We start from the raw sequence: 13,853 nt of genomic DNA on the forward strand, positions 1-13,853 counted from the left end.
CCCCCTCTCCTCATCACCTTCCTCTTAGGCCCCATGCCTCCTTCAGTGACTTTGCTCCCTGAAAGCTGCTTAACACTCATTTAAACTGTGTTTGTTTTTAACCACAGTCTGCACCCGGCCAAGTTCTAAAACAGCCATGAGCTGCCCACTTCACCGTCCAGTTGCAACGATTCAAGGCCCCTTAGCTTCATTCCATCTCCTGCTCATAAACGTACTTTGCCAGGGCTCCTCTCCCAGCCCTAGGACTGACCCTGGAGGTTTCTGCATCTACACTGTCACCCCAACCCCAGGTGCCTCCCCAGCCTTCCCCTCTGGCATGCCCAACACAGGCCACCGCGGTGCCCTTGTCCTCCCTTCTCCTCCCCCACCCAAACCTCTGCTGACGGCTATTAAAGGTCAAGCGAGTGAGCGAGTGTGCAGCCCAAAAGATAGCAACTCAGGATAGAAGCTTCAGCTTTGGCTTTTAATAAATTAAAACGGACACATGGCCACCCACTAACCCTTTGGGCAGTGTTCAGTCCTAGAGGAGGGGAGTGACCAGGTGGGACAGCCCATCCTCCGGGCCTGTGCCCGGCCTTCTCCCTGTGGGTTGGCCTATCCAGAGCTGCTGTCAGGGAGTCTGGACAGAGAACTTGTGGGTGAGGATTGCGTGGCCCTAGCTGCGGCCCAGTGTCCAAGCTCAACAGAAGGAAGGCAGAGGCCTTCCTGGCCAGGCGGCTCCGGTAGCTCCAGCCTCGCTCTGGGCAGAGGCAGGGGCAGAGGAAGGGCAGTGGGGACGGGGCTGATCTGGCCAGTCTCACTGGCCACAGCTGCACCTCCCTGAAACTGGTCTCAGGTTCCTTTTTTCCCTCCTCAATCTTATATATTACAAAAAATTCGTAATATTCTGGCTACCAGATCACATCTCCTAGATGTTTTCACACCAGACCACATGTTCCAATTTTTGATTTGGGGTCAATGGCTACAAGGCTGTTACTCGAGGACACTTTTCCCATTTCTGGAAAAAGAGCAAAGGTGTGGAATGGGAGCTGGGGGAAACGAGATGGGAAGAGGCAGGCTCCAGGCCGATATGGCCCAGCACTGTCTTTGGTTCGGGAGTGTTGGAAGCTGCAGGAGCCCTTGACAAGGAGTGCGATGGGACCTGAAGGTGAGGCGATGCTCGGGGACCAACTGAGTGATTCAATGAATCTCTTTCCTCCCCCTGCCAACAAAGGTGCAGGAAGCTGTTGACACCACCCCAGGCCCGGGCACCCATATTTTCTTCTCCTTGCTTTGCACAAATTACATCCTTAAACAAAATATCCAAGTAGGCTCCTTCCCTCTCCCAAGTAGCTTTGTGCAGCCCATTCCCAGTCACCCCTCCCCCCAGGGCGCTTCATGGCTTCTGAGGGAGTGACATTGAGGCCCAGAGCACCTCTGAGTCACCGTGGGATGGGCCTCTGCCTCAGCACACGGAGTGACAAGCTCTCTGCATGGGTCAGGAGCTCCTCAATGTGAGCCAATCCCAGCCCTGCAACCTTGGCCCCGTTCACCTCCAGGATCTCATCCCCCACCCCCAGCAGCCCCGAGTACAGCTTGGCCGTACTTGCATCAGCCATCTCCTGCACGTAGAAGCCTGCAAAGGAAAACAGGAGAACTTAACAAGTGAAATGAAAGACATGCATCTCTGGCATGCTGACCAGGTGGGTGCTGTTTTTTGCGGGGAGAGGGGCAGGTGCTCATATAGGGCACTTCTGCACATACACACACACACACACACCCTCATTATTCCCACTCAAAATCACAACTACTTTATATATATAGTATAACTTCATTTCTCCATCTCCTTTTTTAAAATGCCCTAGTGCAAATAATGCTTTCAGCTGTAATGGTTCACATATACCCCAGTGTGAATGAGCTAATCTTAGCTTTTTCTGAGATGAGCTTTGATTGTAGAATAGGAAAATAATGTTTAAAAATTAGGAAAACGACCTACGACGTGTCCGGCACAGTGCTAAATGGCACTCACAAACAAACTCCGTTGCTGCCCTCAAGTCGCCGGAGTGGGGGGAAGGCATCGCTGAAGTAGCTGAGGTCCAGTCCAAGCCTGGCTTGCTTCCTGGTATTGTCTAGGGCTAGCCCTGGCCCCAGTCTTCCTCGGGTATGGTCCTCACTTCGAACTCGGAGGCCTCTGGACAAAGGCCCAGAAACATAAAAATCCTACCCCCATATTTAAAGACATGGTGGCTCCCTTTTCCCTTCTTCCCCCCCCCCCCCCCCGCTTCCATTTGTCTCTGGATCTATCTGGCCAGTGTGACCATCCGAGGTCTCCAAAGTGCATCGGGAGCCCCGGGAGAACCCACTCCTCCCCTGGGTCTGACTCGGGGAACCCACGTTGGTGGGACAGGCTCTGTGGGGCCTCAGGGCTGGATAGGCTGGGTGACACTCGCCTCTCCTGGCCACACAGGAGAGGGTTCCCCTCTCACCAAAACTTCTGCTGAAAACCTTTCAAACCCCTTCAGCTGCTTCCACCTAAGAGGTTAGAGGAGGAGCAGGCTCTTCCAGGGAAATCTGGTGAACACAGGTGTCTGAGGGCACCAGCCCAGGTCACTGGGGGGCCGCAGGGGATGATTGACACCGGCAGAATTCATAGGGGGCGGGGGGTGTTGGGGGGGACTTTGTGAGGCCTCAGCGCCCTCCCTGCTGCCAGCCCAGGCTCAGCTGGCTCCCTCTACACTGAACAGCTGCCTGTGCATCACTCCCCACCCCCTCTTCCTGGAACCAGCTTCCTTAGAAAGGACACGAAAGGGCAACTTGCCCTGTTTCTCAGTCTCTGACCTAAAGCCATTTAACACATCTCGGACCAGTGGAAACTCATCTCTCTGATCCATGCAGCCCAACTCTGGCCCCAACAGTCAAGCTTTCCAGAGCCCACCCTGTGGAATTGGGGTTTGAATGTACATTGAAATCTCCTCTGAGGCACCTGAGGATTTGTAGCTCTGGGTTTAGCAAATCCGATCTTTTGTCAAGTTCCCTGTCCCTGGGCTGAGTTGGGGAGCCCCTTTCGGTGCTTCTCAGTCACCCCTAGCCTTTCCTGAGAGGCTGTCTCCCCCCAGCAAGGTACATCTGTCATCTTGATCGCACAGGCTTCTCTCTCACAGGCCCTGTCTTCTACCTCTGCCATCTGGGTGTTTGAACTGCTTGCTGGCCTGTCTGCATGTTGGAAAAAGGCAGGTAAAATGGGGAGGGGTGGGGCCTGTAGAAATGGCTGCTATACAGCAGGATGTGAGGTGGGGAGTGTTGAGAAAACCCAAAAGAATGCAGCCAGAGTCAGACCAGACACTGATGTCACGCCAGCCATTTGGGGGAGACTCTGGGGTAGGTTTTACAACTGAAAGTCATGACAAAAATATGACAGAGAGACTGCTTTGTAGGCATTTATTGGCTGCTGGACAAGGCCTTTGCTAAGGATGTATGCTCCTTATGTTGCATTAGAAGCAGAAGACAAAGCCTGCTATTCTCTCATGCTTGTATAGAACCGGATGTGGTAGCCAGCAAGTTAGCACCAGCATCTTGACTCTTTAGGAAGGATTGCAAACCAACCCCAGCCCACAGAGCCGCTGAGGCCCAGGAAAAAGGACTCTTGGCTGCGGGAGGACGGCGTGTGGCCAGGCGGCCCTGTTCCGCATGCATGGGGATCTCTGTGACATCCCACGGCTAGCTGCAGCAGTAGAGGCAGGACACCACCTGGGCAGGACAGGGAAGAGCTCTCACCAACCAGGTGAGGGAGCCTGGGAGAGTGGGCCAGGGCAGAGCCGAGGAGCCCTTGGTGATTACAGACCCCTGCCCATCAGAACTCCATGACAGGTGATGGGGGAGGGGATCCCACTGCCTGCAGAGGATCCTAAAAGGACTTTTGGGGAGTATGGGGGGCCGAGTACATGCTTGGTTGTGTATGATCTCACACTGACAGATGATGCCAGTCCCCATCTGGAATTCTGCTCCCCAAATACATTCTCTTTCTGAGGAGGAAAGTGAAGAAAAGCGCCAGGCACTTTTCTCCGTACGCCACCGAATGCTCCTTCTGACTCCGCCAGGGTCTGGGAGCCAGGATGCCTGAGAACCTAACCCTCGGGAGCCAGCTCTGAGGGAGGGGCCTGGATGCACAGACAGGCAGGCACATTCCGCGTGCCCAGACACACTCAGCAGCTGGAGGAGGGAACCATTTAAACACATCGGCCACATCAAAGGACTGCCTCTGAGAACTGGCAAGCACAAACAGTCTCCCTCTGGCTCCCCAGTGAATAGTTGGCCTTCAAGATTCTGATTTTAAGAATGTCATCAGACAGCAGAGGGACACTGGGGTCAGGCCTGCCAATAGCTACTTCCCTCCGCCCCCAGCAGCCCCATACCTTGACTCTTCAGAAAGAGCCCCTGTGGGGAGAACTCTAGTCCTTTTGATAAGAGGTTCTCTGAGCCCAGAGCTCCACTGCTCAGCCAAAGACCAGAAAAAAACTCTGATCACCAGTGTGGTTTGCTAAGGTCCCAGGGCTGTGGGGCCCAGAAAGCGGAGGGAGCATACCTGAGTCCCTGCGCCCATTCCCGGAGGCTACACAGAAGCCAAAAGTGCCCTCTGGGGAGCGTTGCAGCTGCAGCTGGCTGGTGCCGTCTGGGAACACCTCCACCACGTGGCCCACTGTGCGGGCCAGGCTGGGGGCACCCACATCCTCCACGCTGAGCGCACGCCGGGGCGGGGCCTTGGCTAACCTGCATGGAGACCGGAGACAGAGTGAGGGCAACGAGGGCTGGCACTGGGCTCCAGCCCCTTGGCTTAAAGAAGACTTGCCTCTCCACTGACGGCTGGGGCTCCAGCATGAAGAGCCCTGCTGGGGCCGAGACTGGCACCCCCGTCTGAAGCTCCCCAGCCTGCTCTTGCACCAGAAGCCCCAGCCCATGAGCAAAGTTTTTAACCTTTTCAGGAGCAGAGACTTCTCTGAGAACCTGATGAAAGCTGTAATTTTATATAAAATTTCCAGGAGTTAACGGACACCCTGAAGTCCCTCCATGGAACTCTAGGTAAGAGCAGCTAACCTAGAGGGTCACAGGTCAAGGGCCTTCTCCAGGCAGGGTCACAGGTCAAGGGCCTCTTTTGAGGTCTCTGTGTCTGGATCTTTAATTTGATCTTTAGCTGAGCTAAGGAAGGTCTCTGGACATTCTGATTTCAAGATGTCATCAGACAGCAGAGAGATGGAGGAACCAAACCTCCCAACTCCACCCCTTTCAGCACCCCACACCTTCTCAAAGCTCAACTGCACATGAGGTGCAGGTTCCAAGACTCCTCAGAGAACTGGCCTCCCTTTCTCTTAATGGGATCCCATTCAGGGCCATGCGGCTGAGGCAAGAAGTTAAGCTTATTGTTCCATTGTCCATTCTTAGTTTGTCCTCCAGACCACTTGTCCACTTGCCCACTCGCCCACTCTTACCTGCCAGGTTCACTGTGGTCCCCTGGCTCCCCTACCAGGTACAGGCTGGACCGGTCCACCTTGCCACTCAGCAGAGAATAGAGGTTCTGAAAGGAGGCAGCTTTCCGATGTTGGTGAGAGGGTGACACCTAGAGGTAAAGGTCCAATATTGCAGGTGAGAAAAGCCGCCTGGCGAGGGGATGACAGAGACTTGACCCCAACCATGAACCTGAGGGCCTCTTTCAAAGTAACAGGAGGAGTTTCTGTCACTACTTCAAGCGGCTGCACCATAATTTACTCAAGTAGATGGGTCTACACAGGTGATATGATCTGAAGCTTCCAGGTTTTGGGTTTTCTTGGCTGAAGTAACAATTTAGTACTAAGACACTAATTACCACACCACTTATTAAGAAAATCTCATTTTCTTGTTAAGAAAAAAAAAGTAAAATCAAATTAATTATAGAATAACAAACACAACTTTAGAGTTAAAATGTTAAATAGTGTTTTTGCGATTCTTTAGTATATCCCTTTTATGATCAGTTACATTCAAAATTTTTAATCTAAGTGTGCACCTTAAACCATCATGAATAAAAAGATGGGAAAGACAAAAGTCCCTTGAGGACTTCCCCCAGTGGTGGGTGTGGGGTGGGCACAGGTAAGTTAAAGGCCCTAAATGCAGTAGGAAGTGCTCGGTTGAAAGTGCAGACGATGTGCAGGGGAGCAGAAAGAGACTTCGTTTGGCTTAGGAGGCCTGGGGACACTTAGAGGAGCTGATCCCTGAGTGAGGCTTGAGGCAGGAACTCGTGAGGTGAATACAGGGGTAGCGCGCTCCAGGCAGAAGAAACAGCAGGTACGAAGACATGGAGGGACGAGGGAAAACATGGTCGGTTCTGGGTCATACTCATGGTCTGGTGGCGAGGCTGCAGAGGTGATGGGAGGTGGGCTGGAGCAAGGGGCCAGCCCTGGAAGGACCTCGTATGGCCTGCTAGAGAGCCCCTGAGTGATGCTCATCTGAAGAGTTACAAAATCTGATCTGTGTTCTAGAAATCGACCCAGTGAGGAGCCCATTCGGAAGGTGAGGCGTAGGAATGGTAGGGAGGAGCAGACTTTAAAACAAATGTTACAGACATGTATTACATTTGGAATCCATGCTCTAGAGAAATAAGGCATATCATCAAGAAATTGAAGGGGTGGGGGGTTGGAGCTGATTTATATCAGAGTTCAACGAGGCTTCCTGGGAGAAGTCATGTTAACTCAGACCTGAAGGACAAGCAGGAGTTTCCTGAGGAGAGCCTTCCAGATGCAGGTGTAAAGGGAAAGAGCCACAGCCAGTGGAGGATGTGGGAGCATCAGGAGGGGGCGGGTGAGAGAACAGGGCCACTGCCCACTCAGGAGGGCAAAACGGAAACCAAGCTGCTGCAGCATCCACCCACCCTGTCACCCCACACCTGGCGGCACAACAGTCTAACAGGAAGTCACTTGCCCTGAGCTATGTCATGAACAGTTCTGGGTGAGGAAGGGTTCTTCTTTTATCCTCTTTTTCCAGTTCTTGTACATTTCTTTCTACTACTCAGTCCGCCCTTTCTCACCAGCTTGCTCTCTCCCTTCCCATTCGGCTTAGATTGCTGACAGCACCTCTACTACACTAACATCGTTGTCACTTCCCTAGAGGGCTTTACAGAGGCCAGAGCTCTGAGGGCAACACACCAGGTGCCCTGGCTCAGATATACAGGGGACAGATCTAACTTCATGGGGAAAGTGAATTCCTGGACCATGGTGTCACTCTCGGATCCTCTTCCCAGCCTATATAAGGCTGTTTTGTTTCTGTTTTTGCCTTCCATTCATTCATCCAGCAAATACTTACTGAATGCCAACCACGTACCAGGTAGTGTTCCTGGAGCCAGACTGAAATGCAATTTTCATTCAGTCTGAAAATAAAAGGCTCCAGTTCGGCAAACCACAATCACCTGCTTCCTTCCGCCCAGGGAGGGGAGCAGAGACTAGAACAGGGGTGGGCAAACTTTTTGACTCGAGGGCCACAATGGGTTCTTAAACTGGACCGGAGGGCCAGAACAAAAGCATGGATGGAGTGTTTGTGTGAACTAATATAAATTCAAAGTAAACATCATTACATAAAAGGGTACGGTCTTTTTTTTTTTTTTAGTTTTATTCATTTCAAATGGGCCGGATCCAGCCCGCGGGCTGTAGTTTGCCCACGGCTGGACTAGAAGAACAAACATAATACTGGAAACACCTGGAACAGAACAGGGTTTTCAGAAACATAGCTGACTCAGTGAGCTGCTGTTGGTTTACCCTCCAGCACACAGGGAGGGACAATTCAGCAGCCTGCCCTGCATCCACTCACTCACTCACTGTGCATTATGTCTACTATATTCACCATTGTACTGAATATTGGGAATATAAAGATCAACGGTGTTCCCTCAAAGAAGTCACACTCCAGTGAGGGGAGACAAACAAAAATCAATTAAAATGCTATGTGCAAGTTCCACCAAGGAGGGTAGCCCAGAATGAGATAAAAACACAGAGCAAGGAAGGGTAGGAAGTGGCTTCCTGGAGGATGCAATGGCTGAAGTATCCTTGGATGAGAAGACATTAGCAGGTAGAGAAGGCGGGAGAAAAGAAACATGAAGTCTGAAAGTCAGACAGTGTGTGGCCTTCATGACAGAACTTCAAGGTCAAGGACAACTGGGATGAGTGTTAGAAGGAGAGTGATGGGAGATGAAAGCAGTCAGATCACAGAAACCCTCTGGCATTGTCAAGTGACCTGAGCTTTATCCTGAGAGTGGTAAGGGACCAATGGCCTGTATGAAGTGAGGGCATGGCAAGCCAGATTTGCATAGCAGAAGGACCACTCTGGAAGCCAGTGGAGAAAGACAGACAGGAATGCCAGTCTGGAGGTCCTGGAGGTATCCAGGAAGTGATTTGTGCTAGACTAAGGGTCACTGTGGCCATGAAGAAGGTTCTAGAATGACCAGGCAGTAGACTCCAGGTCTTAGCAGCAGTGAGAGTTGAAGGAGGGGAAGAGGAAGGCATCTAGGATGAGTCCATACTGGAAAGGGGGACCCAAGTCTCAGAGATCAACTGTGGGGAGGCAGGCGCCTCCTCTTCTCCACCTTTGCCTCCTCAGCACTTCATTTCTCCTTTCACCTTTTGTTCGAATGGTGCCTACACCACCACCTGCCTCACACAGCCCCTGTCTGGGCCCTTCGGACTCACCCGATGCAGGGATTGTAACGATGGGGCTCTCTTCACTTTGGGGGTGCTGGAGTGTGAAGCCGGACCAGGTGCAGGGGGCTGCAGCTGCTCCACACTGCAGCTGCGGGACTTGCCCAACTTGGGCCGTGTGCCCTGGCCCAAGGCCAAGAAGAACTTTTTCAGCCCCAGGGTGGTGATGCTGCTGCTGGCTTTCTTGTTCCTGTCAGAAGGGGCAGCTGAGGGCGGGCCAGGTCCTGCACTGACCCCTGGTAGGTCTCTGAAATGCAAGGGTGGACATGAGGTTGGGGGGAGAGGGCTGTGGAAGCGAGGGTGGGCTTCTCCTTAGGGTTCTGTGGGCCCCAGATGAGCCAGCACCACGCCTTGTGGAGGAAGGACAGCCAGGCTGCAGAAAGAAAGCTGAGTGGAATCCTGCACGGTAGCTTTTAGAAAGGGCAGCTCAGACAGGACCCTTGGCATCACACTCAACAGTGGGTTTACCCAATCATTCGTTCCTTCATTTGCTCATTCACTATTTCCAAAGAACCTCTTCTAGGCCTCTTGTAGGCACTGGGACATGTGGCAAATGGCCTGGGTAAGTGAGAGTGGTAAGCAGACAGACAAGGTCCTGACTCTTGGGAGCTTATAAACAGCAGACTAGGAAACAAAGGAGAGACACCATCAGCGACTGCTGAGTAGGGTGAAGCAGAGAGAGACAGGGTGGCCAGGGAAGGCCTCTCTGAGGAGATGACCTTTAAACTGAAAGTTGAATGGCAAGAAGTCAGTCCCACCAAGCCCAGAAATGAGAGCTCCAGGGAGAAAAAAAGCTGGCAACAAAGCTCGAGGGCAGGAAGGGGCTCGGTGCATTCAAGAACATAGCGGGGCCAGGCCATTAGGACGTGGATATCATCATGAGCAAGGGACAAGAAGCAGGTGAGGTCAGACGGGCAGATTACACTGAACACATAAACGAAGGCAAGAGGTTTGAATTCTACTCCAAGCTAAAGGAAAAACATGATGGGTTTTAAGTAAGAGAAATGACATCACTGAATTAAAGTTTTCAAAAGCTACCTTTGACTATCGTGTGGAGAAGGAACTAGAGGGGGCAAGAGGGAAGGCAGAGAGCAGCAGGGCTGTTAGAGTTGCACAGAAAGAAGTAAGGCAGCTTAGACCAGGAGAAATGCAACAGGGGTGGGCCCGGGGCTGGAGAGGACCGGCTAGTGGGTTGGAGTCGGAAAGAAGGAAAATGGGGCAGCTAAGAGGATGCCCAGATCTGGGTGTGAGCACTGTGGAGTGGTTCTGTGTTCACGGGGAAGAGGCCCTGGGGGAAGCAGTTTTGGTCGGAACGATCAACAATTCAGCGAGGCTCTCAGACACCCTGGTGGACATGTCAGGGGAAACTGGATGCACAGGTGTGGCATTTGGGAGCACACAGGGCTGGAGATGGAGACTTGGCTTTCAGTGGCATGTGAAGCCTTGGGTCATATGTCACCATGAATGATGCATAGCAGAGAAGAGGTGGCCCTGGCTAGAGGATGGCTCCCCAGAATAAGGACTCAGACAGCACACTAAAGAGAGAATGGCAATGTGAATGCTGAGCTCTTTCCTCAGCATCTGGTTGTCTCCAAGCCCAGAGTGAGGAACAAGTCCTTTCAGACAGGCTGTCCCAACCTGGGGCACCTTGAGGGCTGAGACTGGCTGGCCAGCTGTGCCTAGCACAGCACCTGGAGCTTGAGGCCATTCAATGAATGTTTGGTGAATACATAATCAAGCACATTAGGTTGGAAATGTTTGGGAGAGAAGCATTGGGGTGCCATGGTTAGATGTAAGTCTGGGAACCCTCCAAGGACTTGGGAGCAGTGAGGTCAGTCATGCTACCACTCCAGGGGGGCTCTTCCTTCACTTAGCACCTCCCACCCCCCACCTCCTACGGGCAGGGCTCACTCTTGCTCCTGTCACTCACTGGGATGACACAAGCCCTTCAGAACTTGACTCTGTCCTCTGCAGGCCTTCCTCTGGTTCCTGGCTGGACTCTGGCTCCTCTAAGGCCAGGGAGAAGGTGACACCCATGGAGCTGACGGTGCCAACACCTGCGGAGGTGAGAAAGTCATGGATACCTCCTGCAACAACCACAGCATCCCTCCCATGTCACTGACCCATCCCACAGGGGAGGGGACAGTCCCAACCCAGAGGCAGGAGAGCCGGAGAAAGCTGGAGAGAGGCAGTGGTGAGACCCACAAAACAGGGACAGGGCCTTATTTACTGCTGTTACCCCATTCCCCCAGCACAATACTGGTGCACAGTAGCTGATTAATTAATGCCTGTTAAATGAAGGGACTGCTTGTGCTAAGTCATGCCCCTCCTATATCAAGAGACATAGTTGAGAGCAGGGGAATATTTTGTATTCCTGAGGCATCTGGAATGTGCTGGGCAATGAGTTAAACCCTCCCCACAGATTATTTCATGGGTTCCTAGGAGACAGGTTCTATTATTACCCTCCGATTATAGTGGAGGAGCCTGGAGTGTAAAGGGGTTCAGTGACATGCCCAGGACCTCCTGGCTAATGAGAAGAGGAGCCTCACCTGGGCCTCTGCTCCAGGCCCCAAGGAGGTGAAGGTCGGCTGCCCAAAAAGGTCAGCAGCTCTCAGAATAGAAGACCCACAGGAAGTGGTTAAGGGCAGCCAGCCTAGAGCCCACCAGGGAAGGAAACCACACCTTAGTTCAAGGTGGGGCCTGCTTCCTCCAGGTTCATGGGAGCAAGGGAGGGAGAGGGAAAGTGTATGTCTGTGTGCAGGGGAGGGGTGGCCAGCACACAGAGTGGGGAGTGTCTTGGCATCCACATCCTCAGTAAGGTCAATATGGCCTGTCGTCTGTCTGTCCTCTCCTCCTCCACTGTGTCCAAGCCCTCGATCCCTCCTGAGTCAGCCCAGCCGCAGGGCTGCCAGAGCTGTGGGCACATTAAAGCAGGCTGTGTGGGGTGGGCGTGTGTCTCCTGCCTAAAAGTAAGTGGCTGAGGTGCTCACCTTAGCTCACAACATCAGGGATCAGAGCTAAGGCTGTTGATGCCCAGGATTTGCCCACATTATGTGGACCCCTTCCAAAGGCAGAGGTGATATCCTACATCCTTTGCCTGCTGAAACACACCAGTCTGCCCAGCAGGGCCGGGGGTGTGGGGGTGCTCAGGTGCCAGAGAGCAACCCCAGCATTCCTTGTAAGAGCTTTGCCTGCTGGTCACTGTGTCCTCTGGACCAGCGGTTGCCAACCTTTCAGACCCCACGGACCACCAGTGGTCTGCGGACCACCGGTTGGCGATCGCTGCTCTAAAGGTTTCCTTAAACCAGCGGTCGCCAACCTTTCAGCCTTCATGAACCACCAGTTGGCGGCTGCAGCTCTGGACAGCATGTCTGTGCCTGGCCACGGAAGGTCTCAAGGGCAGGACTGCTGCTGAATTAATTCACTTATTGCATTTATTCCCCTCAGTGTCTAGAACAGTGCCTGGCATGTAACAGGTGCTCAAACAATACTGAATGAATGAAATGAAGACATTGAAGAGGCATTTTAGCACTTACTACTCTAAGCAAATGGTAAATCCTAGAGCTGCTGCCTCTCCTAGCTCTGCTGATGGTAAAATTCCTTGCAGCCCAGGCCACCAGCAGCCACTTAGCTTGGACCTTCTATACACCCTTCAGGATTCCCAGAGGTCAGAGGCTTCAGCACCACTTTCCCATGCTCTGCCTCCTCAGGGGAGTTGTTAACCCGCCTCCAGGCTGACGTTGAACCCTGCACCCAGCCCACAGACCCTGCTAGCTTCCCTGACACCTGCCGTTGATCAGGGGGCTCCACGGGGCTGCTAGGAACGGTGTGTGGCCTTGTAACCTACGAAGACGAGCAGTAAGAGAAGGATGTGTGAGACCACAGACTTGGCCTCAGCTCTAGGACCTCCCCAGACTGGGGCCACCTTACCACCTCTGCAGTTCTCCAGGGGTGCCTCGGGCTCCTGGCTGCTGGTGCCCTTCTCCACCCTGCCCTGGAGGACGGCGTCCCCCGAGGACCCAGGCACACTGTTGTTGCAGCTGTTGGTGGGGAGGCCCAGCAGTGGGTGCCCGCCGTGGTGGCTGCGGGGCTGTGTCTGTGGGGGGCTGAGCTCACAGGTCCTGGGAACTACACTTCCTGAAGGAGGCCGGGGGGTGCCAGCAGATTCTCCCCGGTCACCGGGCCTGCGGGGTGCCTTCCTGTGAGGCCCAGGTGAAGTGGTTTTCCTGGAAGGAGGAGGAGCTGGCACCCAGCCTTCCGAGGAAAGGGAAGCCGTTGGCTGCTGGGCCTGGTGTGGGGCAGAGGGCTCTGCATGGCTCTGTTGCAGGGGGATGGTTTCCAGAGATTGGTGGCTTTCTATAACCTGGTCTTGTCTGCCTGGCCCCAAGGGTGCCAGCTTCACGGAGGAGGCCGGGGCACAGGCCTTCCGGCACAGAGCCGAGGAATCCACAGAGGGAGCCCAGTGGTTTCCTGGTCGCAACTCCTCCTGGGGCCCCAGGGGGGCCCCCTCAGGTTCCTGCCCAGGAGGCTTGGAGTAAGGGTTTTCTCTGGGGAACAGAGTCCCCTCAGGTGTGTGTCCTCTGCCTTCTTTCACTGCATCTGAAACCTCCAGGAGATCAACCCCAGGCAGGTCGTGCGAGGCCGGAGGGCTCTCAGGTGGCTCCCTTTCAGCCTTCCGGCACCACCTGTGGCCTCCACGAGGCCTGGAGCCCCGCAGTCGGGGGCCGCGGGCTCTGGGGGGCTGAGAGGTCCCGGCCTCTTCGCTGTCGGTCCTGCAGCTGTCGGAGGTGTCCGTGCTGTCCAGGGCGGAGTCCACCTCCTCCGGGCGCATAGAGTCTCCCATATGTGTCTCCCGGATCCGTTCGGTGCGGGGCCCTTGCTCGGCGGGGAGCAGCCTGAAGGGGGCGCTCAAGCCCCAAGAGCTAAGGGGCTCTGCCAACACTCCCTCCAGCCCACAGGCAGCCCCGTGCTCCTGGAGGACCTTGGGGTCCCGGGCTGCCTTCCCAAGGGCAGGGCGTAGGTCCTCGATGCAACTGCCGCAGGCTCGGCAGGTCCTCTCGATGCCCCGTGTGGGCGGCCGCTCCGGGAAGGCTCTCCGGTCCAGGTGGCCCACAAGCCTGTGCGGAGTCCGTTCGCTTGCGTCCCTGCGCAGGAGGCCCCCGGCGA

General features: G+C 54.1%; 1 protein-coding gene across 1 annotated transcript in view; it reads right to left on the minus strand.

Annotated features, from left to right (window-relative positions):
* Positions 1-444: 444 nt before the first annotated feature.
* The window catches only part of KIAA1614 (KIAA1614 ortholog), a 28,394-nt gene continuing 14,985 nt past the window's right edge, over positions 445-13,853 (minus strand). Inside the window, exons 6-11 of the mRNA XM_014528322.1 lie at positions 12,618-13,853; positions 10,618-10,744; positions 8,679-8,934; positions 5,463-5,590; positions 4,562-4,746; positions 445-1,615 (exon numbers count right to left, since the gene is read on the minus strand). Coding sequence (XP_014383808.1) covers positions 1,422-1,615; positions 4,562-4,746; positions 5,463-5,590; positions 8,679-8,934; positions 10,618-10,744; positions 12,618-13,853 — 2,126 coding nt within the window. The 3' untranslated portion in view covers positions 445-1,421. The remainder of the gene's footprint in view (positions 1,616-4,561; positions 4,747-5,462; positions 5,591-8,678; positions 8,935-10,617; positions 10,745-12,617) is intronic.

This window comes from Myotis brandtii, unplaced genomic scaffold (genome assembly GCF_000412655.1).
Source record: "Myotis brandtii unplaced genomic scaffold, ASM41265v1 scaffold630, whole genome shotgun sequence".
Classification (NCBI taxonomy): Eukaryota; Metazoa; Chordata; class Mammalia; order Chiroptera; family Vespertilionidae; genus Myotis; species Myotis brandtii.